Source organism: Ochotona princeps, chromosome 6 (genome assembly GCF_030435755.1).
Source record: "Ochotona princeps isolate mOchPri1 chromosome 6, mOchPri1.hap1, whole genome shotgun sequence".
NCBI classification, from domain to species: domain Eukaryota; kingdom Metazoa; phylum Chordata; class Mammalia; order Lagomorpha; family Ochotonidae; genus Ochotona; species Ochotona princeps.
In genome coordinates this window covers 53,220,106-53,240,985 of record NC_080837.1, presented here as the reverse complement: position 1 = coordinate 53,240,985, position 20,880 = coordinate 53,220,106, and the positions used below count along the sequence as shown (strand labels likewise).

Genomic DNA, 20,880 nt, shown 5'->3' with positions numbered 1-20,880 from the left:
GGCTGTTTTTAGAGTGATAAGTGCAAAGACAGCCCTGTATTGGTGTCTACATGATTTAATTACTCTGGGAAGTATTTAGATTTCAGAGCTGCCTTTCAAAGAAATAGGGTGTTGTTAATCCCCATTAAGTGCTTTTCTTCTCTAGACTTTGCTACGGCATGGTGCAAACCCAGATCTGAGAGATGAAGATGGGAAAACTCCATTAGATAAAGCTCGAGAAAGGGGCCATAGTGAAGTAGTAGCTATTCTTCAGTCTCCAGGTGAGTGATAAATTCTTTCTTTTTAAGCTGTCTAGTATTTTCAGTTTCACTTCCATGGAAGTAGCTTTTTATACACGTACTACCCTTACATTAATGTAAGTGAGCTATTTCTAAGACGTTTGATAGCCTTCTTTAATAAAACCCTAATAGCTTTCTCTTCTGTGTGCTTTGTGACTGCGTGATTAAGATAGGAACAAAACCTGAAGTTTAAGGGATGTGGGAATAGCAGGTAAAGGTAATTGATCATGTTTAGATGCAGCATTCTAACAAAAGATGAAAGTTTTCAGAGCCCCTGTGAAATAATTTTTGGTGTCACAGAATTTCAGAAGTTATCTTTGTCATTCAGCTCACCGAAGGTGCTGGTGATGTTAAGTGTTCTGACAGACACTGTTGATAGATATGATACCATAATTTCAGTGTGTTCGTGACATAATGGTTTGAAGATGGGTTTATCTTATTATTTACTTGAAAAAAAGCATTTCCAAATAGGTATCTCTTTTAATATATGTCTGCAGGTGATTGGATGTGTCCAGTTAATAAAGGAGATGATAAGAAAAAAAAAGATACAAATAAAGATGAAGAAGAATGTAACGAGCCCAAAGGAGATCCAGAAATGGCACCCATATATTTGAAAAGGTTATTGCCAGTGTTCGCACAGACATTTCAACAAACTATGCTGCCTTCAATAAGGTGATTATTCACACCATTTGTATCTGTTAGTTAATTGATACCAAGTGTATGATTTTATTTTTTTTTCCACGGGAATTTGAGGTTCCTGGTTTTCTTTGTAAAGATTTTCATTTATGTATTTAAGAGAGAAAGGAGAGATAGATAGCCAGAGAAAGCTCCCATCTGCTGTTTCATTCCCTGACTGCCTGCGAAGACAGTGCCTGGGTGGGGCCCAAAGCTGGACCATGGAGGTGCCGTTTTTGGTAGGTGGAAAGAACCATATTACTGGAGCTGTGTCCTTGCTGCAAACTATAGCCCTTCCCCAGAGTCTGCATTGGCAGGAAACTGGAGCCAGGAACTGCAGCCAAGTACTCCATTGAGGGATGCAGGCATCTTTTAGGCTAAATTCCTATATCTGAGGCTTAATTTAGGATTAAAAAATTACAGTAGGAGTAAAAATTAGATTGGAAATAGGAATTGGGCCTTTTTTCCTCCATGGTGACCTGTTCTTTTTTTTTTTTTAAAGATTCATTTATTTTTATTGGAAAGTCAGATATACAGAGAGGAGGAGAGACAGAGAGGAAGATCTTCCGTCCGATGATTCATTCTCCAAATGAGCACAATGGCCAATGCTATGCCGATCCGAAGCCAGGAACCAAGAACTTCTTCCAGGTCTCCCACACGGGTGTGGAGTCCCAAGGCTTTTGGCCGTCCTCCACTGCTTTCCCAGACCACAAGCAGGGAGCTGGATGGGAAGTGGAGCTGCCAGGACTAGAACCGGCGCCCATATGGGGTCCTGGGGCGTTCAAGGCGAGGACTTTAGCCTTTAGGCCACACCGCCGGGCCCTTGGTGATCTGTTCTTAAGGGGTTTGGAATACCAAGAGTACTAATTTCTTAACAGATGTTTCTTTGATATCTCTAAATATTATGAATATTTAGAAAAAGTTTGTGAAGTGTAGCCAACACTTTGTGACCTTTGTGGAGGTCTGCTAATAGGGGTCATGTGACATGTCCACTTGAGATAAATGAGTGCTGCCACTTGGCTTAGTGTGTGCCCTCACAGGTCAGCAAGTTGTAATGCAGAGTGGTAAGCCATAGAGTAGACGTAGAGTCAGAGTTCTCTGCATCAATAGGTGAGTTAACGCTAGTTGAATTTGGCAAATTTCAGATGTTTGCAGTGGCAGGATTTTCGGAGTGGTTTAACAGTACCTAGGAATTTTCTAGTGTGAACACGTTTTGTGCATGTGTGTGGAGTTAGATGTCAGTCCGCCGATTCTGGTGTGTCTCTGTGGAGTATGCAGAGTGTATTACTTCTGTCTTTGCCAGTAGTAAGGCCCAAGCTGATTGACTATAGTTTGATTATATCAGTAACTTCTTGACTATTTGTGCTATTTTTCTCCCTTGCTACTGTACAGTTTGTGCCTGCATATTGGGTTGAATTTTATGTAGGTGTAATACAGATGTATTATTCTCATTTGAGAGGCAGAGAAAGCTTTCATCTGATGGTTCATTGCTGACATATCCAAAGTGGATGGGCAAAGCCACAGCTGCAGTTAACTGGTTCCTTGAGCTACCACTGCTGCCTCCAAGGGTTTGTTCTAAGTTGAAGCTGGGGCTAGGAACCATAGATGAGAATCGAACCCAGGTACTCCAGTGTGGGACATGAACATCTTAACTGCTGGGCTGAAAACCTGTCCCTGCAGTGTATGTCTTAAATGACAATCATCCTCACTATTCAGTTTGAGCCCTCCGTTACATCTAATTAGTCTAAATTGAAGTTCTTTAACCTTCAGGTTTCCAAGGTTCCTGTAATTCCCACCCAGCTCTCTGACCTTAGTTAGCACCATCTAACCAGTAGCACTTAAACTGTGCTCGTGCTTCTGTTTTTGAAACATTCCCAAGTACGTCTAAGGCTATTGCCTTTGTTTTCCATCTGCCTGCTATTTTCTGTCAGATGTTCTGAATGGGTGATTGTTTCATGAACTCTGTTGAAATGTTACATACTGAAGTTTGTGTCCATAGTTTATATATACCTGTAGGGCCGCCTTACCATCAATCATATTTTGCTGTCTTCACAGACTATTTTATTGGTTGGTTTATAGGTTTTATTTTCTTCCTTCTGTGATAAATGCCTTGAGATCCTGCCTTGCGTACTGTTGTTAATGCTACAAAGACAAGAAGGCATAGAATAGAACTGGATACTTGAGGTCCTTAGTAGATACTTTTTTTTTCCTTGGCAAGTACTTTGATTAATGGAGAACATTGGGAAGCTCAATGAGTAGTGCTTAGAAGATGGCAGGAGCTTTTTGTGAGATGAAGAGTGGACTTGACGCCACGGGAAAAGATTTCTAAAGACCTGATGATGTGCTGCAGTGATGCTGGCGTTCCATGAGCACTTGTTCAAGATCTGGCTGGCCTGTTTCTGACTCAGCTTCTGAAATTATGTAACAGTCATGCCAGTTAAGTGTAAAATATAGTAGTAAATTTATAGAAATGATCGGTTTTGCTGATGTTAATATGCCAAGAAAGATTACCTTAAAATTGAGCTTTAGGGGCCTCGCGGCGTGGCCTAGTGGCTAAGGTCCTTGTCTTAAACGTGCCGGGATCCCACATGGTCGCCAGTTCTAATCCCGGCAGCTCCACTTCCTCTCTGTCTCTCCTCCTCTCTGTATATCTGACTTTGTAATAAAAATAAAATAAATCTAAAAAAAATAAATATTTAAAAAAATTGAGCTTTAGGACCCAGCGTGATAGCCTAGTGGCTAAATTCTTTGCCTTGCATGCGGCGAGATCCCATGTAGGCATTGGTTCTAATCCCAGCAGCCCTGTTCGCATCCAGCTCCCTGATTGTGGCCTGGGAAAGCAGTCGAGGACCGGCCAAAGCTTTGGGACCCTGCACCCGTTTGGAAGACCCGGAAGAGACTACAGACTCCTGGCTTCAGATTGGCTCGGCTTGAGCTGTTGCAGCCGGTTGGAGAGTGAATCATTAGACAGAAGATCTTCCTTTTTGTATATCTGACTTTACATTAAAAATAAATCGTAAAAAAAATTGAGCTTTAGTCATATTACTAATATTGCTTTTCAAGCATTTCCAGACTGTTGCATGTAACAGGGCAGAAGCTTTGAAACATGTGTCAAAGATTTATTTTTATTGAAAAGGCAGATAAACAGAGAGAAGGAGAAACAGAGAGAAAGATCCTCCTCCTGCTGGTTCAGTCCCCAAGCAGCCATAATGGCTGGAGCTGCTCCAGTCCAAAGCCAGGAGCCAGGAGCCTCCTCCAGGTCTCCCACACTGGTGCAGGGTCCCAAGGCTTTGGGCCGTCCTCAACTGCTTTCCTAGGCCAGAAGCAGGGAGCTGGATGGAAAGTGGAGCAGCTGGAGCATGAAGTGGCGCGCATATGGAATCCCGGCAGCATTGACAGTGAGGACTTTAGCCATTAGAATACTGCACTGGGCCCTATTGCTTCAATTTTTATGTGTTTTTAAAAACTTAAGTGTACTTTTTTGGCAGTTTGTAGAACAATATTGGATGCTTTAGTTTTTATTGCTCTATGGTTGAATTTTATTATTATTTTTTAATCTCAACCTCACCTAAAATTTTTCTTTTTATTCTTTAAGGAAAGCAAGTCTTGCTCTAATTCGAAAAATGATTCATTTTTGTTCTGAAGCACTATTAAAAGAAGTCTGTGATTCTGATGTTGGTCATAATTTGCCTACAATACTAGTGGAAATCACTGCAGCTGTCCTTGATCAAGAGGTTTGTATCTTTTTTGAAACTCTTGTGACTTCATTTCCCTGTAGTAATCAGTATAATAGAAGCTTTTTTCTAATTTCAATGTAAATAGTTTTATGTAGATTACTGTTATTTGGCTACTCTAGACAAATAAACCTGTATTTGTTTTTCTTTTATTTCCCTGATACCATACACTTTATTTTTCCTTCCAGGATGATGATGATGGCCATTTGCTGGCTTTGCAGATCATAAGGGATTTGGTAGATAAAGGTGGTGATATTTTTCTGGATCAGCTAGCGAGGCTTGGTGTGATTAGCAAAGTGTCAACTTTGGCAGGTCCTTCCTCTGATGATGAGAATGAAGAGGAGTCAAAGCCAGAGAAAGTAAGTGGTTTTAACTGTGGTAGTAACAGGAATAGGATTTACTTTGAATAATCTAATTTCAAATTATAATATTTTTGAAAAAATAATGGTATTATGAATTAGTTTTTTATTGGTTAGTTTTTTAAATATATAAAAAGATTCTGTATATGGTTGAGGAATTATCTATTATCAATTATCTATTCCTAATTATCCTAATTCAGTAGTCAATATTTGCCTCATTTGCTGTATTTTTTTTTTATTTTTTTAAGATTTATTTATTTTTATTGGAAAGGCAGATTTACAGAGTGAAGGAGATACAAAAAAGATCTTCCATCTGCTGGTTCACTCCCCAAGTAGCCACAGTGACCAGAGCCGAGCCAAGCCAAAGCTAGGCGCCAGGACCCTCCTTCAGGTCCCCGATGCAGGTGCAGGGTCCCAAGGCTTTGGGCTGTGCTCTATTGCTTTCCCAGGCCACAAGCAGGGAGCTGGATAGAATTTGATCAGCCAGGGTTCGAGTCAACAGCCATATGGGATCCCAGCATGTTCAAGGCAAGGTCTTTAGCCACTAGGGTACTGCACCTGGGCCACTTGATTATTTTTGTAGATTCTCATGTTTATGTGTATTATAACTGAAGGTGTACTGGGCAGGTTGCCTCTTTTTTTTTTTTACACTGAAGTACTTCATAAAAACACTTAGGACATATTTCTAGATAATAGTACAATCATCAAGTTAGAAAAAAATTTAGTTTTTTCTGATGGTTTAGTTTTACTTGGAAGGAAGATTAAAGAGAGAATCTTCCACTGGTTCACTCCCAAATGATCACACTGGCTGGAGCTGAGCTGATCCAAAGCCAGGAGCCTGAAGCTTCTTCTGATTTCCGACATGGGTGCAGGGTCCCAAGGCCCTGGATCATCCTCAACTGCTTTTCCAGGCCACAAGCAGGGAGCTGGATGGAAAGTGAGGCAGCCAGGACACAAACTGGCACCCATATGGCATGCCAACTTTGCAGGTGGAAGAATAGCTTGCTAGGCCACTACATCAGCTTCGCAAATTCAGTTTTTTTATATGATGACTATCTACCCCAATACCGTGTTTGAATTTTGTTTTGTCCTTAATGTTCTTCCTAGCAGTTTTTATAACACTCGATTAGCCCACCGTTGTAGTGAATTTACTAGGGTTCTAGGTTATTACTATTTATATATAGAACCCGTTGGTCTTTATCACTAATACATTTAATTTCATTAGGTATATGAATTTCTTAGCATTTTCAGACCCTACTGATAAGATTTAATTATGTGTGACTAGCTTAAGATAGTAAACTGTGAATCACTGAATATTATCTTCAAGATGGTTAAAGTGTATATTTCATTTCTGATCATATTTTTTAAAATACTTGGGAATATTCCAAGTAGAAATGTTTCCCATGTCTTGTTGAATAAATCTCTGTGTTTAGGAAGATGAACCCCAGGAAGATGCTAAAGAATTGCAGCAAGGTAAACCGTATCACTGGCGAGACTGGTCTATCATTAGGGGAAGGGACTGCTTATATATCTGGAGTGATGCGGCCGCCTTGGAATTATCTAACGGCAGTAATGGATGGTTCAGATTTATCCTGGATGGAAAGCTTGCCACTATGTATTCAAGTGGTAGTCCAGAAGGTGGATCTGACAGTTCAGGTAATAATCTGCTTTAAATAAGTTATATTACTTGTATCTACAAGTTTTTTCCTGCCCATATTTTTGTTAGTTTTGTTATGGAAATGTGTGAGACAAAGAATAGCATTATTACTATATTTTTTAAAGAAAAATTGAAATGCTTTATTTGGAAGACAGACAGGAGCGTGTTGCTTGATGACCATGTGGCCAGGTTCTTTAGTAACAGTAAGAAAAACTTACTATTCTGTGAAAAAAAAAATAAAAAAAACTTGTATGTGCCTTTTTATAAGAGACCAAGAACAGCATTATAATTACATTTCTGTTAAAAAAAAAAAAAGTTTAGTGCTTTATTTGAAATGCAGGCAGCGGGGGAGAGATGGAATGTTCCTAACTGCTGATACACTTCTCAGATGCCTGCAGTGGCTGTACCTGCACTGGGTGGATACTGACTGCTGTGAGCTCAGTCCAGGTGTGAGTGGCAGGGAGAGAACTCTGCAGGGTGGCTCACATATCCCAACAGGTATTTTAGCTACCAAACCAAGCACAGCAGACTGTTAGCTCGCTCTCTCTGCAGTCTGAGATAAAGCTGTTTGGCCTGTAGGATTACTTTTATGCCTGCACTTAAGTAAATCAAATCAGTGATGGGATTCCAAAGAACAAAATGTTACTAATTTTTGTCTGTAAAATTGATATTCTAGTTCAGTAGTTTGTTTTCTTTTAAAACATAGAATGAGATTTTAAAACAAGCATTTTGTCTTTATAGAAAGCAGAAGTGAATTTCTAGAGAAGTTACAAAGAGCCCGAGGTCAAGTGAAGCCATCTACTTCAAGTCAACCTATTCTCTCAGCGCCAGGACCCACTAAACTCACTGTAGGAAATTGGTCATTGACATGTTTGAAAGAAGGAGAAATTGCTATTCATAACTCAGATGGTCAACAGGCTACAATATTGAAAGAAGATTTGCCTGGTTTTGTATTTGAATCTAATAGAGGAACCAAACATTCATTTACTGCAGAAACATCACTGGGTAAGTAGAGATACCTTTGTTTAGTAGATGAGAATGAATAAGTTTGTTAAATTGCAAGAAAGTATGTACCATAAAATCCTTTTTTTCTTTATCAAGGTTCAGAATTTGTGACTGGCTGGACTGGCAAAAGAGGCAGAAAATTGAAATCTAAGTTAGAAAAAACAAAACAAAAGGTATATTTTTCAATCTTTTGTATTGACTTTGTGAAATCTTATCATAGGTAATGAGTACTTAAAAAAATTAAGATGTATGCCTAAGCCATTCTAATAATTATGTACTTGTGGCTTTCCTATTATATCTCTGTTGAGTATTTTCCAGTGTTGACTTACATATAATCTTTACATATATATTATATACTAACGTAAAAACTAGTATAATCGACAGTTGAATTATTTGACATAATAATGGAAAATAACTCATTTAAGTTATTGATAATAATTTTAGTGACAGTGAAATTGATAGTAATTATTACATTTTATAATCCAGGTTTAATATTCTGTGATACAATAGTTTACCTGCAGCCTTAGGTTATTTTGGTGCTGGTTTAATGCTCACCAGATGACCACTGCTTCAGAAAGATTTAGGAGCAGAGGTGTTATTGATTCCACTTTCACAAGCGTGATACTTAGGATGAGCATTTAACACGGTGGTCTTAGGGTGAACGTTTAACTGAGCGGTTGGTTAAGTTGCTGTTTGGTGGACCTGCTGGGAGTGCCTGGGTTCAGGTGTTGACTGCTCTGACTGCTACTCCCCGCTAATTCCATACATTTGGAGACACTGGTGGGCAAGGATTGAGTTGCAGGCTGCTGTCCTTGAATTGGCTCAGCCCTGGTTGTTTGGGGGTACTTGGGGACTGAAATGACAGATAGAAGGCCCATATCCACCTTTCAAGTAAAAGGAAAATATATAAATTTGGGGGGAAATTGTCTTCATCTTCTTGAAAGGCAAAGCAACAGAGATAGGTGAGAGAAGTGAGAACTCTTTCATTCACTCCTTTGCTCCCCAAGCTAAGGCCAGGGTGCAGTCCTGACCTGTGTAGGTAGCAGGGGCTCAAGTATTTGAGAGTCATTTGCTGCTTTCTGGCGTTCATTAGCATTGTGTGGAATCATAAGTAGAATAGCTTGTAATTAAACCAGCACTATCCTAAACACAGCTTAACTGCTGTGTTGTAATGTCTGCATCTATAAGTAATTTATTTTCAAAATAGTTTGGGGCCTGGCCCGGTAACCTAGCGGCTAAAGTCCACACCTTGCATGTAGTGGGATCCTGTATGGGTGCCTGTTCTAATCCCGGTGGCCTGGGAAAGCAGTTGAGGACAGCGCAGTCTTGGGACCCTGCACCCGCCTGGGAGACCTAGAAGAAGCTCCATGCTCCTGTCTTCGGATCGGCTTAACTCTGGAGCTTGTGGCTGCTTGGAGAGTGAATAATCAGACAGATCTTCCTCTCTTTCTCTCCTCCTCTCTGTATATCTGACTTTCCTATAAAAGTGAATTAATTAGAAAATAATAATAATTTGAATGCTGATACTGTAACATAGCAAGTAGAGCTGCTGCATCCCATATGGGTGCTCGTTCATGTCCTGAATGTTCTGCTGGCAATCCGGTTTCCTGCTGCTGGCCTGGGAAAAGCAGCAGGAGGTGGCTTGAGGGGGGATTAAGGGGGCACTTGTCTTGAATACTCAGTCTCTGTCTTCAGTCTGGCCCAGCCTTAGCTATTGCAGGTATTTGGATAGACAACCAATGGGTGGGAATTCTCTGCCTGAAAGTTTGTATTTCAAAATGCATACTAAAAAGGAGAATGCTTTTTCAGTCTTCATTTTTTACCTTTTTAATTGGAAGTAACTATCTTTCATGTAAAAGCAGTATTAAGTATTTTAATTTTAGTAAAAATAATTTTAACTGTTTTGACCTCAGTTCTTTATTGATACTATTTATAAAAGGGGTTCAAAGTTGCTCATTGATTAGAACTTTTAATTCTCAAGGACATATCAAAATAGAATGAAAAAATGTTATTAAATAGTTCTGTGCTGGATTAGTTTGTGATTGAAATGTATTCGGGAGCTGCTATGTTGGTGCACCCTTTAGGCTGTCTCTTGCAGCACTAGTATCACATTTCAGAGTCCCAGTTAGAGTCTCAGCTGCTCTACTTCAGATCAAGATGCCTGCCAATAGGCCTGGCTGGCAGTGGATGATGGCTCAAGTGCCTGTGTCCATGTTGTCATGTTGGAAAGCAGGGTGGAATTCCTGGCACAGCCCAGGTTGTTGCAGAAGCAGTTGGAAGTCATACTTCTCATTATCTTCCTCTATCCCTCTGCATTTCAAATCTTAAATAGACAAGTCTCAAGTTTGCATTGTTTAATCTTGTTTTTGCAAATAGCATCATATGTAAATACAATCATACTCAAACCTAGAACATTCATGGATTGTTCTGTCCAGAAAATATTTTAAATGAGGTCATTGCTGCCCTGTTGACATAGTCATTCATTCTCATGGTGAAACTTTACATTGAGAGAATTTTATACTGTGTGTACATAATTTGAATTGAAAGAATGTATAAAAGTATTAAGAAGGGGGCCCGGCGCCGTGGCCTAGTGGCTAAGGTCCTCGCCTTGAATGCGCCGGGATCCCGTATGGGCGCCAGTTGTAGTCCCAGCAGCTCCACTTCCCATCCAGCTCCCTGCTGTGGCCTGGGAAAGCAGTCAAGGACGGCCCAAGGATTTGGGACCCTGCACCCATGTGGGAGACCCAGAAGAGGTTCCTGGCTGCTGGCTTCGGATGGGCACAGCACCGGCTGTTGTGGTCACTTGGGGAGTGAATCATCGGATGGAAGATCTTCCTCTTTGCCTCTCCTCCTCTCTGTATATCTGACTTTGTAATAAAAATAAATAAATCTTTTTTTAAAAAAAAGTATTAAGAAGGTATGACACTTTAAGGTATAGGCCAGCATCATGACATGGCAGTTTCATCCAGATTGCTTATTTGGGTAGCAGGGTCTGAACACTTGGGCCATCAAATGCTGCTTTTCTCAGGTCATTAGAAGGGTCCTGGATTGGAAGTGACGTGGTTGGGTCTTAAACCAGTCGCTGTATGGAATGCTAGTATCCCAGGCAATACCTTTCTAAACCACTGCAACACAAAGTGATTCCCAGGATGTTAATTTCTTTATAATTTACTCATTTTCTTTATTTGAAAGAGTTACAGACACCTTCCATCCACTTGTTACTCTCCAGATAGCCAAAGTGGCCAGGGCTGGCACAGGCTGGAGCTAGGGGCTTTCCCTAAGTCTCTCACATGGATGGCGGTAGCCCAAGCACTTAAGCTATCTTGTAATGCTTTTCCCAGATATTTAGCAGGGAACTTTATCAGAAGTAGAGCAACCAGTACTCAAACTGATATCCATATGGGTTGTAGCTTTACATGCCACGCCACAATACCAATCTTTATTCTTAAAACTGCCTATCTGTGCAAAAGGAAAGGTTTAGTAAAATTATTAATTGCATTGAAAATTCACATTTACTCTGTTCATTTTGTTAGGTACGAACTATGGCTCGAGATTTATATGATGACCACTTTAAAGCTGTTGAAAGCATGCCTCGAGGAGTGGTGGTGACACTCAGGAACATAGCCACGCAGCTAGAGTCCTCTTGGGAGCTTCATACAAACAGACAAGTACGTCAGCCTCTTGATTAAGATTGCCAGTGAATTTTTATTTAGTTTGTTTCTCTTCTATTCTTTATATCCCGGGAATTAAGTAGTGGATCAGCAAGTTTTGACCCCAAGCCAAATAATGGCCAGCCAGCCTTTTTGGTATAGCTTTGTGAGTTAAGATTGATTTTATATGTTGAAAAATTGAGAAGTCAAAAGAATATTATGAAGCATGAGGGGTTTTTTTGCAAATATTTAAATTGAATTTTAGTGTTCATAAATAGAATTTTGTTTCATGTACCCTTGTTAACTTACATGTTTTCTGTGACACTTTGATACTACAGTAGTAGGGTTGGATAATTATGGCAGGCTACCTCGCTAAACAAACCCTGAAATCTTCCTGGTAAGCCCTTTATTGAAAATTTTGATAACCTCTGTTAGAGGTAATTTGCTTCAGTTAGCTAAACTTAATCTTTTGAAATATCTAATTTATTTTCATGAGAACTGATTTTATAATAAACTGTTTAAATAATTTTATGGTTTTTTTATTGTCTCTTGAAACATTTTTTTCTTTTAGTGTATTGAGGGTGAGAACACTTGGAGAGACTTAATGAAGACAGCCTTAGAAAACCTAATTGTACTGTTGAAGGATGAAAACACAATTTCACCCTATGAAATGTGCAGTAGTGGCTTGGTGCAAGCACTTCTTACTGTTTTAAACAATGTAAGTTTTTCGAAGGACTAAATGCATAATTTTAAAAATTACTGTGGCTGTCCTTTTGGTAAAGCAATTGTTAGTTTGCTAGTTTTTAAGTATTTCTTTGCAAAACAATGTCATGACTTTGAATGTTCTGTCAGTTGATGAATCAGTAGGTGAATCTGTTTGATTTCATGTGTATTTTGGTAATGCTGCTAGTCATACATTAAAAAAATTTCGATTATTAAATGATTAATAATCATATTCAGATTGCTTCAATAATTTTATAATAACATATTAATAAATTTTGTAGTAATATGTTACTATTCCAGTCACCAGGAAGTCATAATACATTTTAGCAACAACCGTAAACATTTTCTAATTTTCTGTTTTTTGATTATTATTATTTTTTTTAGAGCATGGATTTGGATATGAAGCAAGATTGTAGCCAGCTAGTAGAAAGAATAAATGTTTTCAAAACAGCCTTTAGTGAAAATGAAGACGATGAAAGGTAAAAAGAAAAAAGTTAATTTAATCTAATGTTGATGATGTTTGCAGAATTGGTCTAACTTCTATTTTTTAAAGGAAAAAAAAACTTTACACTCTTAACTTGCTAATATAGAAAGACGGATTTCATTAATTTCATATATATACTTCCAGGAATGTATTTCTCTCTCTTTTTTTTTTAAGATTTATTTTATTTTTATTGGAAAGGCAGATATACAGAGAGGAGAGACAGAGAGAAAGATCTTCCGTCCGATGATTCACTCCCCAAGTGACCACAACGGCCGGTGATATGCTAATCCGAAGACAGGAGCCAGGAGCTTCTTCCAGGTCTCCCACGTGGGTGCAGGGTCCCAAGGCTTTGGGCCGTCCTCAGCTGCTTTCTCAGGCCACAAGCAGGGAGCTGGATGGGAAGTGGAGCTGCCAGGATTAGAACCGGCGCCCATATGGCATCCCGGGGCGTTCAAGGCGAGGACCTTAACTGCTAGGCCACGGCACTGGGCCCCCAGGAATATATTTCATCACTCATTCCTCCTTTGCCTCCTTCCTTCCTTTTTTTTTTTTTTGCTTTAATCATCCATGATGACACACTTTTCTTCTTTCTTTTTCCTTGTTGTTTTTTGGCTTTTTGTTTTTGAAAAGAAAAATACTGTAGTTTAGTGAGACTAGTGACAACATCTATAAACAAATAACTGAATGGAAAAATGACCATTTCACTCATATATAGTAAGTTATGAAATAATTACAGATGATTAAACTTGTATAACATTTTTAACTGTTGCTTTGGTACGGTATAAAACGAAGTTTTACAAACTATTTGTAACGATTATAACGATACTGTTAGCAAATATTCATTTAAAAAAATTTTTTTAAAGATTTATTTATTTTTATTGGAAAGTCAGATATACAGTGAGGAGGAGAGACAGAGAGGAAGGTCCTCCGTCTGATGATTCACTCCCCAAGTGACCAAAACGGCCAGTTCTGTGCCCATCCGAAGCCAGGAGCCAGGAACCTCCTCCAGGTCTCCCACGCGGATGTAGGATCCCAAGGCTTTGGGCCATCTTCGACTGCTTTCCCATGCCACAAGTAGGGAGCTGGATGGGAAGCGGGGTTGCTGGGGTTAGAACCAGCGTCCATATGGGATCCCGGCGCATTCAGGGCTAGGACTTTAACCACTAGGCCACAGCGCCGGGCCCACAAATACTTATTTTTTAAACGTTAGCGCCCACATTTAAGGGAGAACATGTAGTATTTGTCTTTTGCAGTCTGCCTTATACTCAGTATGATGTCCTCCAGTTGAAAAGTCCACTTTGCTGCAAAAAACAGCATATTGTTCTCTTAGTTAATATCCCATTGTGTACATATACTGCTTTTTCTTTACCTTTTCATTTGATGATGGATTAGTTGATTCAAAACTGTAATTGTTGTGAGCAGTGCTGCAATAAAGGTATCTCTTTGATTCATCATGTTCAAGTCTTTGGGGCATATACCCAGTAGTGGGATTGCTAGATCATATCTCAAATCAATTTCTAGTTTTTTAAGATACCTTCCCAATTTTCTGTGGTGGCTGTACCAATTTACATTCCCACTAACAGTATGTAAGTGTTCCACTTTCTCCACGTCCACTCCAGTGTTTTGTTACTCTCTGTGATTTGAATTTTAGCCATTCTGATAGTCATGAGATGGTATCTCATTGTGGTTTTGATTTGCATTTCCCTGATGGCTAGTGATGCTGAATGTTTTTCATATATCTGTTGGTCATTTGTATTTCTTTCAGAACTTTCTATTGAAGTCCTTGGTCTATTTCTCAACTAAAGGGTTGTTTTGTTAAGGTTAAGATGCTGTTATATTTGGAGTATTACTCTTTGGTCAGATAGGTGTTTTACAAATATTTTTCCCATCCTGATGTCTTTTCACTCTGATATTTTGCTTGCTATACAAAGAAGGATGGAAAGATAAAGTGAGAGAGCTCTTCATCCAGTGTTTCACTTCCCAAATGATAACAATTTATACTACAGCAGTCTGAAGCCAGGAGCTTCTTCCAGATGGGTGCAGGGGTCCATGCGCATAGGCCATCCTCTGTCACTTTCCCAGGCCATTAGTAGGGTGCTGGTTCGTAAGTGTGGTACTTGGGATTTAAACTGACACCCATGTGTAGTGCCAGTGCTGCAGGCAGAGGCTTAGCTCAGTAAGCCACAGCGCTGGTTCTAGTCTCAGGCCTAAAATTAGGTTGTTGACCCATCTTGCGTTGATTTTTGTACAATTTCATTCCTCTGCATGCATGTATTCAGTTTTGCCCCCACCATTTGTTGAAGAGATCATCCTTACTTTACTGTACGTTCTGAGTACTTTTGTCAAAAATCAGTTGGCTGTGTTTATGTGGATTAATTTCTGAGCTCTCCGTTCTGTTCCATTGACATGTGCATGAGTTAAGCCAATACAAAACTGGTTTTCTTTTTTTTTTTTAAACTGTCACTTTCCAAATAATTATATCTTCAAATGGAGGATCTCTATCTTTTCTTCTAACGTTTGATTTTCAGATAAATTAATTAAGAAATATATTCTGAGTGTGTAATGGATGATATGTAGAGATAGAATTGTGTGTCCTTATTAAAGTTTATAAAAAGAAACGCCTTGTAGGTCAGTGAATTAAATCACTGCTTGGAACATGGTGTCCTGTGTTGGGGCCCCGGGATTAAATCTTGGCTCGTCTGCTTCTGATCTAGTCTCCTGTTGTGCGCCTGGGAAGGCAGTGGGTGACGACTCAAGTGCTAGTCCCTGACACCCATGGATGACAGTTCCTGACTCTTGGCTTCAGCTAGCCCGACTTTCACAACTATTTGGGTAGTACGCCAGGGGATAGAAGAGCTCTCTCTCTCTCTGTGTGTGTATCTGTGCCTTTCAAAAAGATTTTATTTTTTTTTGAATGTTTTTAAAACAAAAACTTGTCTTCAGAAGTAGGGCTTTGCATGAGATTAGTTACTACAATTTTTGCCTGATTTATTACATTTGTAGAAAAGCCCCTAATAATTATTTTTTTCATAGTCGGCCAGCAGTTGCGTTAATTCGAAAGTTAATAGCTGTACTAGAATCTATTGAACGTCTGCCTCTCCATTTGTATGATGCACCAGGATCTACATATAACCTCCAGGTAACCATGCAAAATGTAGTAGCTTATATTGTTGAATGAACAGTGTTATATATTTTAAAATTTTTAATAGTGAATTAAAATAAGATTCTGCTTAATCTTTAGAAATGTTAACTAAAATGTCATTTGAGCAAATCACTGTGAAATAAATCACATTTACTCAATAAGTCATATCTGGTAGATTATAAATACAAAGAGATATTTTATCCATGTGAGGGAAAAAAGGATAATTGATTCTTTATGTTTTAGAGTGATGAGTACTCTGTCCAGTCTGTTTGGGCTGCTGTTACAAAATACTTTAGACTAGGTAATGTTTAAACAGTAGAAATTTGTTTCCCACAGTTCTTCTAGATAGTCCTTGCTCAGAACACCAGCTAATCTGGTGTTTGATGAGCGCTTTTTAGCGATGACCTCATAGGGTGAAAGGGGCAAGGCAGCTTCACCAGGCCTCTTCTGTAAGGGTGTCAGTCCTTGCCTGAAGGCTCGTCTTCGGGGCCTGATCACCTCCCAACACCTCTGCACCACGGAGGCAGCATGGACACTACAGCAAGTTCCTTTCTTGTCTGTGCTAAGCCAACATTTGGGGGGATAGGAGGAAGCAAAAGTATTTTAGCAATGATGGTTTTTGATGTATTCCTGTATGACATGGGTTGGAGACAGATCCCCTAAAATCTTTGCTGTTATCTATTAATCATGTGGTTTTATAATGTGTTTCTCCCTCCTTTTATTCAGGCTGTGTGTATATTCTGTTTCAATTATTCTTTTGTTAAAAGCTAGGCTGTAGTTGCGAACAAGCAAAACCAATTTTTGCTGCTAATATCCAAGCTCACATCTTCTGTGGATGGTGTTACTATCTATTACCACCTGTTAGGAGGTCCTGCTTTGAATCTTGCCTTTATCCATTCTACCCTGCATTCCCGTAAACAGAAAACTTTGTTGTGAATGTACCCTTTACTAAGAGACTAAAGTTGAAATCAGTGCTCACTCAAAGCAAACAAAACTTGTCATACTCCTAAGAGTCATGCTGTGGAAGCCAGTGAACTTCCAAACTAGAGTGCTTTATCAGAAAGTTACATAGAAGTTGTTTCCACCTGACATGATATATATATACATATTAAAAGTCAGACAGTTACTTTGTGTTTTATTTCACATAGAATGATAGAGCAATGAGATAAGTCTCAAACTGGAAATTCACCTGCTTATTCGGTGCTAGGACACCAACATTTTTTATTACACACTTTTCACTTCAGGAGACTGCAACATCCAAAGAGAGGAAAACCAGGGAAGTATCCTCTGGTAATTTTGTAGTTCACTTTGTTTCCAAAATGCACATGTAAGATATTTAATTTTTATTTTGTAGGAAATAGTTAAGATTGGTATAGAAATAAAGCAGCCTGAAATTAGTAGTCCTATACTTTTTATTTACTCAAATATATTGGATTAAGGGATATCTTTTAAAAAGTTTTTTTAGCTTAACATAATAATATATTCTAGCTTTAAAGGAATAAGCTAATCAGCTTTTAAAAAAGTTAGCTGTGCAATTTTGAGTTAGGGTCGTAGATTTAATGGTTCTGTTAAAAATATTTCAGAATAATTGTTAAAACTGTCCATTTCAGTTTGTTTAGACATTCTAGGAAATGAAATATTGTTTTTTCTTAATGACCACTATCATTTATTCAATGGATTTTAAAAAATATTTACTAGAAAAAAATGTTTTCATTGATCCTTCCATTATAACTATGCTTTATAAAAATTAAGTCATTGTGGTTTTATAATGTGTCACTTTTATAATTCTGAGAAAACAGTATTTTATAAAGCATTTTGATTGTTTCTGTGTAGATACTGACAAGAAGATTACGATTTCGGTTGGAACGTGCTCCTGGTGAAACTGCACTGATAGATCGGACTGGCAGAATGCTAAAGATGGAACCCTTAGCTACAGTTGAATCTCTGGAACAGTATCTCTTGAAAATGGTGAGCCTCTGGCAAAGGCATGGTGTGGGTTAGCCTGTGTGAGAAGTGTGTTCCAGAGTTACAGCAGTGGAGTCTCATCCACTAGTCACGTTTCCAGGAGCCTTTTAAGAAAATACTTGTGTTTCAGGTGTTTGGCATAGTGGTTAAAGCAGTGACTGTGGTGTTCATGGCCTGCAGTGGACAGCCCATGTTTGATGCTCAGTTCTGGCTCCTGACTTTGGCCTCAGCACTACCAGCCCAGGCATCCTGGGCATTTGGGGAATGAACCAACCAATGCAATCTCAGTTTCTATGTGTTCCCTCCACCCCTACTACTACTTCTTGAATAAAAGTTTTTCAGTAAACTTTAAAAAAACATGTCATCTTACTATACCATAAATACTTTCTACATAAAGAATGTTTATAAAAGTTCTTTGCAGTACTAAAACAGGGAACAAAACGTTAATGACAGCCAACAAAAGAATGTTAAGTAGATAAATCTTTGTTAAAAATCCATTAAAATTGACTTCATATAAAATCATTTTCATTAACTTCAGTATTATATAACTTGGTGATAATGGAAAAATCAAGACTTATTTACTGATATAGTGAACTGAAGAAATACATTATATTTGTAGTGCTTATTTAGATTTCATGTATTTTATACTTTAAAAAACATAGTTTATTTAAATGACAGATATACTTATATATGCTTGTTTATTCCCCAGATTCCTGCAGTAGCCAGGACTGGGACTTGGCCAGAGTCTGAAACTAGGAATTCAAACTGGGTCTCCCACGTAGTGGCAGACACCCAAATCCTTGAAACGTTAGTGTCTTTTGCCTCTCGAAATACACAGTAGTAGTAAACTGAAATTGGGAACTGAACAGGGATCCAAACTGAGGCAGTGTGATATGGGCTGCAGATACCCCAGGTGACATCTTAATCACAACACCAAATGCCTAGCCGCAAATGTTTTTAATATACATTTGTTATAATGAGAAGAAAATAGGTCATCTGGAAAATGTGGGTAATTTGAAAATAGCATTATTAAGGTACATGTTTTCCCGTGCTTTGGTTTAGGTGGCAAAACAGTGGTACGATTTTGACCGATCTTCGTTTGTGTTTGTTCGAAAATTAAGAGAGGGCCAAAATTTTGTATTTCGACACCAGCATGATTTTGATGAAAATGGAATCATTTATTGGATTGGGACAAATGCAAAGTAAGTCATTCTGTTTATGCTAGAGTGACACTATTTACCTGGAGAAAAAAAGTAATAGGTAGTAGAATAAAGCTATTAATGATTCGTTGAAAATGCTAAAGGCTTAGTAATTTCATCTTTTGGATTAAATATAAGATACCCAAATTCCTGCTTATAACAAAAAAAAAGCCTCAACTACTAATTGTGTAATTTTATTTGATTTAATGTGATTTTATAATTTTGAGAAGTTGTGAACTAATGTAATTATATTAACATTGTTAATTTTTCTTTGTTTTCATGTAGAACTGCATATGAGTGGGTAAATCCAGCTGCTTATGGACTTGTAGTAGTAACATCATCAGAAGGAAGAAATCTACCATATGGTCGCTTAGAAGACATATTAAGTCGTGATAATTCAGCTTTAAATTGTCATAGCAATGATGACAAGAATGCCTGGTTTGCCATAGATCTGGGTCTCTGGGTGATACCATCAGCTTATACGCTTCGTCATGCTCGTGGTTATGGAAGGTCTGCACTAAGAAATTGGGTTTTCCAGGTATCCAAAGATGGACAGAACTGGACTTCTTTGTATACCCATGTTGATGACTGCAGTCTCAATGAACCTGGGTTAGTTGAGGAGTCTTTGCAAATTGGAAAACTCAGTAAAATGTTTTTAGGACTGTGTACTCTGGAGCTGTCTTTGTAGAATATTCAAACAAGTTTTTCTTTCCTAAAAACATATCACTTGGTACATACTTTAGGTATTACAACTCTGACTTCATACCCAAACATTGTCAGAAGTTTTAGGTTAAGTATCAGTAGTAGAGATAACATACATTTTAAGTTTGTTATGTATTTATATGTGTATATAACATATACTAAAGGAAACAATATGGAATTAGCTTTGTATAAACCATATAATATCATACAAGTAAATGTTCAGCAATACCATATCTGTTGCTGATTGAAGAATTATGTTTGTTTTTATGCATTCTTAAATTTTAATTGTTGATAACATTAATTTTTAAGGACAGGAGATCAGTTGTGTTTCTGAAAAACATAGTTCCACTAAGTTTTAAAATTGTATTATGACATATTTCAAGCATGGAATATGAATTAGTTAAATTTTGATTTGCTCTTGATTTATTATGAGAAGAGCTTTTTAACATTAGGATTAGTTCATAATGTATTCATGCTTTAAACTTGAAATTTTAGTGCATCATTTAATGAAAACTCAAGAAGTAATCTTTTCGTCTTAAAAATACATTTCTTACACTGTTAGCTTTATCTTTGAGTTATGTCAATCAGAAATCATTTAACTTATGTGTTAAATTAATAACATGCATTAAGTTTCACTTCTGACCTGTTTTCTTGACTTTTTCTTACTCATTGATTACTTCATTCTTATTGAACAGTTTCTTGAATTTGAAAAGTTGATGTTTTTCTAAAGTTCTCTTTTGTGTAAACATTTTTACCTCCTTAAGTATCTGTTTTAAAAGACTACATAATTCTCTAACATGTGTATAGGTCAACTGCAACCTGGCCTCTTGATCCACCAAAGGATGAGAAGCAAGGGTGGCGGCATGTCAGAATTAAGCAGATGGGGAAGAACGCTAGTGGACAAACACACTACCTCTCACTGTCTGGATTTGAACTTTATGGCACTGTAAATGGTGTATGTGAAGATCAGCTAGGTAAGGAGATGATGTGAGGGTTTTTTTTTAACTTACTAAAACAATTATATTTATAAAAAGTGACTTGGTGTACATTCCTCCAATTTCTCCACTATAGGGAAAGCAGCTAAAGAAGCAGAAGCTAATCTTAGAAGACAGAGACGTCTAGTACGCTCCCAAGTTCTAAAATACATGGTTCCAGGAGCTCGTGTTATCAGAGGCCTGGATTGGAAATGGCGAGATCAAGATGGTAGCCCGCAGGGAGAGGGCACCGTCACAGGCGAGCTGCACAATGGTGAGTAGGGCTCAGCACTTGTTTGGAAATCTAGTATTATAAAGTGGTAACTCTTCTCT

The 20,880-nt window shown here is 38.2% G+C and overlaps 1 protein-coding gene across 10 annotated transcripts in view; it reads left to right on the top strand.

Moving 5' to 3' along the window:
- The window catches only part of HECTD1 (HECT domain E3 ubiquitin protein ligase 1), a 76,535-nt gene that overhangs the window by 25,320 nt on the left and 30,335 nt on the right, over positions 1-20,880 (top strand). For all 10 annotated transcript variants that reach the window (XM_058666292.1, XM_004584741.4, XM_058666293.1 and 7 more), the window contains 16 exons: positions 146-260; positions 776-950; positions 4,549-4,687; positions 4,876-5,046; positions 6,480-6,702; positions 7,445-7,708; positions 7,805-7,881; positions 11,242-11,376; positions 11,930-12,076; positions 12,466-12,560; positions 15,599-15,704; positions 17,541-17,675; positions 18,735-18,874; positions 19,157-19,480; positions 20,381-20,547; positions 20,645-20,821. In XM_058666292.1, the coding sequence (XP_058522275.1) occupies positions 146-260; positions 776-950; positions 4,549-4,687; positions 4,876-5,046; positions 6,480-6,702; positions 7,445-7,708; positions 7,805-7,881; positions 11,242-11,376; positions 11,930-12,076; positions 12,466-12,560; positions 15,599-15,704; positions 17,541-17,675; positions 18,735-18,874; positions 19,157-19,480; positions 20,381-20,547; positions 20,645-20,821 (2,590 nt within the window). The remainder of the gene's footprint in view (positions 1-145; positions 261-775; positions 951-4,548; positions 4,688-4,875; positions 5,047-6,479; positions 6,703-7,444; positions 7,709-7,804; positions 7,882-11,241; positions 11,377-11,929; positions 12,077-12,465; positions 12,561-15,598; positions 15,705-17,540; positions 17,676-18,734; positions 18,875-19,156; positions 19,481-20,380; positions 20,548-20,644; positions 20,822-20,880) is intronic.